The following is an 8,316-nucleotide window of genomic DNA, read 5'->3' as shown; positions in this document are numbered from 1 at the left end:
TTTGTTTAGGAGGAGAAGGTCAGCTAATGAAGGCCCACATATTTCTCTACAAGTTTGTTTTAAAATGGCAACTATGGGCAAAACCTCCACAAGTCACCCATTATCTAAAGGAATGGCTTGAAATGAAACCAAAAACATTGAATGTACTTTCACCCACGTCCAGCATTCTCACAACCTTTTAATGTTTAGAGCGCTGACACCTTCCATAACAGAGCTGGATCACAAAAATCTCGAAATGGCAGCAGTGTTTTTATTATTGGAGGTATTCGCTGGCCCACAAGACTTTTAGAATGCCACAGGTATAGAATAGCAACATCTTGCAAATCTCTTGGAAAGTAAATGCAGCAATAACTATTCAGAGCAAAACAATGTTAAAAAAGAAAATTGAATCAAAGTAAAATAGAATGAAAAAATAAAAACAGATTCAGGGAGCAAGATGTCAGAAACTGCACAAGTTAGATGGGGGAGCCATAATAAGATACAGTTAAACAACTGATGAGACTTTAAATTAGTTCAGCTGATTCATGCAGGCCATGTTACACGAGATCTAAGTCCAGACATCAATTAAGTCCCATAGCATGCAAAGGGGTGCTTATAGGAACGTGTATCTTACAATGGTACAACACAGTAAGTTGAAGACAGCGGGGTTTGAATTTGCCTTGAGTTTATTAGTAACAAAGTGAAGACAAAGGACTAGTCTGGCACAATTTGACAAGTGGGTGCTGTGCGCTTAAAAAGTAAAACGTTTTATATCTGCAAACTGATACTAGTAATCTCAGGGGCCTTTAATTCAAGAGCTTGAACCATACTGTCTTATTCTGCAAACTGCCTGGCCTATTGGGTGGACCGGCTTTAACCTTTTGGCATTCCTTGTTCTCTACTCTAGGACGGCTGTCTTTTACATCTGAACAGACACAGAAAGAGCCAGCCTCAAGTTTACAATACAAAACAGCATGATCACTGATACACAGCACTGAAAACAAGTCTTAAAATCAGTAACAGGACCTTTACCTGTCCAGCAGTCAAGTAAAAATGTTTGGTAACTCCTGTGGCAAGCAAATGAAAGAAAAATGTATAAAGGCAAGTAAAAATCTGAGGGCTTGAGGAGAATAGGGACAGCTAGGAAAGATGGCTGGTGTTACAAAAAGCATCATACAAAAAGACACATGCTACATAAAAAAATACTAACCCCCTTACCATCTTTCAGACAGTACAGTTTGATGGGGTGACCAATAACATACACCAATATGTTTCAAGAATATCATAATTATTTCTTCCAGCAGCCAGGGAGAACAGCTTAAATGTTTCTTTGCTATAGTATAAAAAAAAGAAGAGACCAGTGAACGTATAAGACAAAGTCATGTACTACTCTGCCTGGGATGTACTTCAAAGTTCACTTCATTTCAACGTAACAAGCTGCTCGTCCTTGTGCAGAAAAAATCTGATTCATTGATTAATAAGCCAATGACAACAATGGTTACGGTTTCTTCTCAACACTGCTCTAGGACATTTCACAGAACAAACGTGAGTCAAGTCTGCACAAGCAAGGTCAGCAGAACTGTCCCCTAATGGAAGAAAATGAGGGTAGCATAGTTTGCCGGTGATGTGGCAACACACAGCAAGATTTAGTTGTCTCCAATACGTTCAAGCCTTGGGAGCCTATTGAAGAGCTCGGAGAGACAGGATCTGTGTCTTCAGTGACGAGAGAACAAGATGGATCTACAGTGGAACCTCATTTTAAGATAATGTGGTAACTGTCACTTGTTTCGGCTGAAAGAAAACAAAAGATTGTATATGTTAAAACCTCAAAATGTACCACACTAAAGAACTCTGGGCAAAAAACTTGTAATAACCCTTGTAGTGGGACTACCCCTGCACTGCAAGGGTTAACTGCTAGTTTTTGACTAGGTGCTAAAACAAAAAAGTTACCCACCCGAAACGCTGAGCCAACTTCTTGCTACTCCCAACGCTGAAGCCTCTCTCCTATGCTGCAGCACTGCAATGTTCCGCGATGTCCTCACGTCAAAAAAACCCCCCCATATAGAACATTACAATTTATTGAACCGTACACCACTGTGCAGCGGAGAGGGAGAGAGGCTTCAGGGACCAGTCGAAAGCCGTCAGAGCATTTTTTTTAGGCCCTAGACAAAAACAAGCAGTTAACCCTTGCAGTGTGGAGGTAGCCCGGTGGTGTATGAAGACGTGTGCAGCTGCCTGTTCAGCTCAATGACAGGACCCCCCGAACTTGCACATGTGTACAGGTACAGATGCACGCCCGTTGATGCCTGTAGCCGCATGCAGCAGTGTCCTTTCATTAAGTTGGACAGCTGCATGCGGACACACACACTCTTGGGTGCAGGTTTCTGCCACAGTGCAAGTCAGTGTGAATGAGGCCTAAGGTGCGACAGTACTGATTAATCATTAATTGCAGATTGTCTTCCACATTTAGGTGTCTAGACATATTTTTACATGCATGTAGCCAAGCCCTAAAGCTGGAGAATAATGTTACACTACCTACTGAAAACCAAACATTGCCTGCCAAAAGGATAAATGGATTAACATTTTACAACAAACAAAACCCCCCATAGGTATAGAATTCAACAGGCATCATTTCATACATGCCAGAAAGACTGACCTATTAAAAAAGGACATTGCTCAGAGACTGCACTCTCTGCACGTTAAGCTAATGTCACTATAATTATTCCTAAGTTAATATAATAAATTCGCCTTTTTGAGGTTATTACATCTGTTTTCTGGGAAAACGTAGATCCACTGCAGGCCTCTGTTGTCAATGTATTGAGAAAATGTACAGTAAAAGTAATTTTTCCTACCTTTCATTGTATCCAACACAAAGCACGACTCGTCCTGAAAGTTCTGAATCATCTATTGAAAGGAAAAAAAAACTTCAGTTGTCATTTAACCAATTAAGCTAATGAAAAGAACCAAGTTATCAGTTAATGGAGTAAGGTTTTTCAGGGGGTTTTTTCTGTTAAATTTTCCTTTTTAAACCTGGAGAAATCAGTAAAAACAAAGAATGAATAAAAGGGACGCATTCGAGCAGACTGCCAATTACAAAAGGGTCACACAAACTATTCAAATACGCTTCTGTCAGACCTGTAAAAGGTACCGTTGAGCACTGGGTGACCTAGGCAATGCATTAGCAGTTTTATAGAAAATGATGTAACAGAGTATTTGTACACTGTCATATAAAACTTAACCAAAGACACAAACCACACACAAACATATCTTTAACAAAAATATACAATAAAATGACCTTCAAATAAAGATAGTGTACACATCCATAGCCTGACAACTACTTGCACAGGTCATGGTCAAAAAGCATATTATAGTCTGAGAGAATATACAAATCTGTGCTTGTTTTTTGTCTCCTAGTAAATGAGCAGAGATAAGAATGCAGTATAAATATGTTTTCCTCCATATTCAGGAGTACAAGATGTTCTTTAATCTGCATTGAAACTTTAGCATTCAGAGTAACCTGCTCAAAATTTCCAAATATTTTCCGGTTCTGCAATGTACAGAAATCTCTTTCAAGTTTTCGCTTTGTTGTCAGTACAACAGTGAGCTTTCAGCCGCATACAACTAGAAAGCCATAAAAAGGCTTATTTATGTATCTGCTGGCTGATCAACGTGGTAGGGCTGCAACAACTAATCGACAATCAATTATTGAAAAAGTTGTCAACTTTTTCAACCATCGAATAATCGGCTTCCGAATGGTTGGCCCTGTTCACGGCTCCGCACACGCTGCGCGCCACACCTCCTCCCCACCTCACGTTTTCCGCTGCCAGACCCGCATCCACGCTCCGCACCTCCTCACGCTCACCGCCCGCCCAAATCCACGATCGGCACAGGGACGCGGGGAGAAGTAAGGAGGAGCAGGTGTGGGCGGATGACAGCCGCAGATAGACAGGCCCGATCTCAGAAACAAGTTGCTGGAAGACTGCTCAGGTAAGCCTGCACTTTCCCCACACATGGTGCTCTATAATGTATTGCTGGGATTAATACAAATCCCAGCAATACATTGTACACTGTATGTAGAATGTATTGCTGGGACTTGTACTCCTATATAGCTGGTGGTATTCTGCATTGCGCTGTATAGAGGACTACAAATCAAGGAATACATTATACAGCGCAATGCGGAATACCACCAGCTGTAGAGGAGTACAACAAATCCCAGCAATAGTACATTATACAGTGGTGCAAAGCCGAATACCACCAACTATAGAGGACTACAAAACCCAGCAATAGTACATTATACAGCGCAATGCAGAATACCGCCAGCTATAATGTACTATTGCTGGGATTTGTTGTATTCCTCTATAGCTGGTAGTATTCGCCATTGCGCTGTATAATGTACTATTGCTGGGTTTTGGAGTCCTCTATAGCTAGTGGTATTCAGCATTGCACCACTGTATAATGTACTATTGCTGGGTTTTGGAGTCCTCTATAGCCGATGCCATTCTGCATTCATTGCTGTATAGTTTTACACTTTTAATTTCACTATATTGCACACCACACTTTTTTTTTTTCTTCCACCGCTCCAAACTTGCTCATGTGATGGACTGCAATCTCAGTACAAACTAGTAGTCCATCACTGGAGCCATTTTTTTAAATTTATTTTTTATCCGATTAATCGAACTTGAAATCGGCCAACTAATCGATTTTGAAAATAATCGTTAGCCGCAGCTCTACAACGTGGGCTTAGTCAATAAGAGGACAAGAAGCAAATCAAAACACTTTTAGTGCAGCACCCAAAGTAACCAATCCAAATTCTTCTTGTACTAGCCCAAATCCACCAAGGCACATTCATAGTGGACACCACTGTATCTAATTTCTTAAACTGTTTACTGAACAATACTACTAGTGTTGTACTCCTGTCACCACAATGTAGAACTACTGTCTCCCATAATTCACAATTATAAATTAAAGCTCAAGTTTGAAAAAGTCTGAAACTAACCGACAGTTTCCAGAAATGTACTTTGTTGTTTTATTTACTGTGCAGTTCAACAAGTGATGCATTTTACATTTAGGGCTGCAACTAATGATTATTTTCATAAATCGATTAGTTGGCCGATTCCTTCGATTAATCGGATAAAAAAATTAAATAAAAACCAGCCTTAATTTAAAATCACACAGATGCAGTGTTACAAAGTTTACTTCAGAATAAAACTGCATGCATAATTTTATGCAAATTGGACTGCACTGGAACTCTTGCGGTACCGTGCATTCCAGTGCGGGCGATCACACTGTGGGTGAGAACCGCGTTTGGTGTGCCCTTGAAATGAATGGCACTGCAACACACCCCCCTCTGCATAATTTGTCAGGCTGAAACCAAAAACTACTTTTTTCCCACCTTATAAATTAAAAAAATAATAATTGTATTGTAAGAACATGGCGCTTGAATAGCTTCAGCCAGGGAATGACAGCTGCCAGTGGCAAGATTCCACAGAGGGAAGCGGAAAGTAAATACAGCAGGTAGTGGGTGGGTGCAATAGCCAGCCTGCTATTGGCCATTTCAAATTGCAATAGCCAATAGCAGGCTGGCTATTGCACCCGCCCACTGCTTGCTGTGCCCTCTTCCCAGTGTGGAGGAGAGAGCTAGGGGATCCAACCAACTTATCGATAATGAGAATTGTTGACAGCTATCATAAATCGATTAGTTGGTTGCCCTATTTACAGTAGGGCTGCAGCTATTATTTTCATAATCGATTAGTTAGACGATTAAGTTCGATTAATCGGATTTAAAAAAAAAAAAAGGCTCCAGTGATGGACTACTAGTTCCTATTGAGATTGTAGTCCATCACGGGAGCAAGCTTGGCGCGGTGGAAGTAAAAAAAGAGTGTAGTGTGCAATATAGTACATTATACAGCGGCGCAGTACAGAATACCAGCAGCTATAGAGGAATGCAGCAATAGTACATTATACTATAATGTACTATTGCTGGGATTTGTAGTCCTCTGTAGCTGGCGTTATTCTGCATTGCGCTGTATATAATGCATTATTGCTGAGATTTGTAGTCCTCTATAGCTGGTGTTATTCTACATTGCGCTGCAGAATGATTATACGGCGAAATGCAGAATACCAGCAGCTATATAGGAATACAGCAAACGCCAGCAATAGTACATTATACTATAATGTACTATTGCTGGGATTTGTAGTCCTCCATAGCTGGTGGTATTCTCCATTGCGCTGTATAATGATTATACTGCACAATGCAGATTACCACTGACCAGTTATAGAGGAACTACAAATCCCAGCAATAATACATTATACAGCGCAATGGAGAATACCACCAGCTATAGAGGAACAACAAATCCCAGCAATAATACATTATACAGGCTGCTTCATATATTATTGCTGGTATTTGTTGTTCCTCCATAGCTGCCTGTGCTCTGCAGTGTACCGCTTTTTTTTTTTGTAAACAGGAAACATTAAAACAGGTCCCCCTTACCTGTTTTTGAACCGTTGTAAGTCGCGGCGGCGTGCTCTGTGGGCGTGTGTCCGGCTTGTGCGGTGGGCGGGTACGCGGCGTGCATATCGTAACTGGTGTATGGAGCGGGAAATTTAAATTTTAGCCGACGAATCGACGATGGAAAACGCTGACAGCGTTTTCCATCGTCAATTTTAATCGACTTAATCTAATAATTGTTGCAGCTCTAATTTACAGTACAAGAATTTTTCTCAAAATAAAGAATGGGTAAACATGATCATACAACTGAAACATTAAACCGTATTACCTCATCACTGATGAGAACATGGATGCCTGTGGGACCCTGTTTGTAAATCTGGTTAATCTGATGAGGAGAAATGTTAAACAGCTGGGCTATCTTCTCAGTCAATTCCAGGGATGTGAGCTCCTCCAGGTAGATGGCGTGATATACTGTAGGCAAAAGGAATGACCTTACTACTGCTAGTAAAGAGCAAAGTAAAATAATTTCCACAAAAAGGGGAACAGAACATGTGCACATAACACATACCATTTTGCATTAAAGCCCAAAGTCACAAAACCTTTAATTTCTTTAAAGTCTCTTAGCCCTGCATGTTATAATTTGTGACTGATTTTTGCTAGGAAAAGCTTTGAAACTTTTCTCTGAATGAAAATGCTTTCCTGGGGGCTTCTAACAGGCATAGCTCAGTAACATTCACTCCCTCAACACAGGTGTCCTCACACAGGTTTTAGAGAGGGGAGAGGCATGCCTGACCATGTGTTACAGAATGCACTAGATCTAACTGTTCTTTATTATATCCAGTTGCAGTTAGACTGTCAAAATATAGTTGGCGAGTACAAAGTTTATCTTGCTGCATGCCTATTTCTGTGACCTTGGGCTTTATCGCTAAGACTACCCCAAAGAACGAGGTGCTCCATTACAAAATAGTGGCATTCACCAGGAACTCTGCCTTCTGGTCCATTCCCATACTAACACAATGCTAATTGTGACAGTTAACAGTTGAATATAAATCCCGTACGAAATAAAAGAAAATGTGCTTTGCCTGCTCACTCGTGTTTTCTTTAAAAACGGTACATATATTACCAATTCTCCAAGGGTATGCAAACGTTTGAGCGAAACTGTACGTAAATATACTTCAAATAAGGAAAAATTCAGCACAAGACTTTGCCCTGTGTGTTTAAATGCAGCTAGATGGTGTGAAGGGGCCCTCTTTGCATATTAACCACTTCCAGACCAGGTGTTTACAACCCCTTCCTGGCCAGGCCATTTTTCAGTATTCAGCGCTGCGGTACTTTGACTGAAGTTTATTCCGTCATGCAGCGCTGTACTGAAATTAATTTTATACCATTTTTTGGGGACAGATTGAGCTTTATTTTGGTGGTATTTAATCACCACTGGGGTTTTTATTTTTTACTATAATTAGGAAAAATTACAGAAAAAAAAAGTTTTTTTTACATTGTGTTAGGAAACATTCATTATTACCCAGTTTTTTGGTAAAATATAAAAGACGGGGTCACGTTGGGTAAATAGACACCAAACATGTCAAGCTTTAAAATTGCGCGCACCGGCGAAATCGCAGAAAACTACCATACCCAAAATTGGCCATAGGCGACACTTTAAAAGCTTTTACCGCTCATCAGTTTAGTGTTATCAGTGATTGATGGCCCTAGACTTATTGCTCTCACTCAGACGTTCGCGGCGATATGTAACATGTGCGGCGTAATGGGCGCAATCGTCGTTTTTGCACGTATGCGCCCCCGACGCATGCGTGTATGTATGGGTGGGGACTAAAAATGTTTTTTAAATTCTTTTTTATGTGTAACTTTACATTTTTTTGGGGGGGGGGGGA

General features: G+C 40.6%; 1 protein-coding gene across 4 annotated transcripts in view; it reads right to left on the bottom strand.

Moving 5' to 3' along the window:
• Positions 1-202: 202 nt before the first annotated feature.
• The window catches only part of TFCP2 (transcription factor CP2), a 55,568-nt gene continuing 47,454 nt past the window's right edge, over positions 203-8,316 (bottom strand). For 3 of the 4 annotated variants that reach the window (XM_018562121.1, XM_018562123.1, XM_018562124.1), the window contains 3 exons: positions 6,756-6,898; positions 2,832-2,883; positions 440-1,770 (listed from right to left, as the gene is read on the bottom strand). In XM_018562121.1, the coding sequence (XP_018417623.1) occupies positions 1,733-1,770; positions 2,832-2,883; positions 6,756-6,898 (233 nt within the window). In that variant the 3' untranslated portion in view covers positions 440-1,732. Of the gene's footprint in view, positions 215-439; positions 1,771-2,831; positions 2,884-6,755; positions 6,899-8,316 lie in introns of those variants that run through there. The other variant, XM_018562122.1, reaches the window with a different exon arrangement.

Source organism: Nanorana parkeri, unplaced genomic scaffold (assembly GCF_000935625.1).
Source record: "Nanorana parkeri isolate BGI_ZX_2015 unplaced genomic scaffold, ASM93562v1 scaffold561, whole genome shotgun sequence".
In the NCBI taxonomy this organism is placed as follows: domain Eukaryota; kingdom Metazoa; phylum Chordata; class Amphibia; order Anura; family Dicroglossidae; genus Nanorana; species Nanorana parkeri.
The sequence above is the reverse complement of the archived record's forward strand: the minus strand, read 5'-3'. Positions and strand labels throughout refer to the sequence as shown.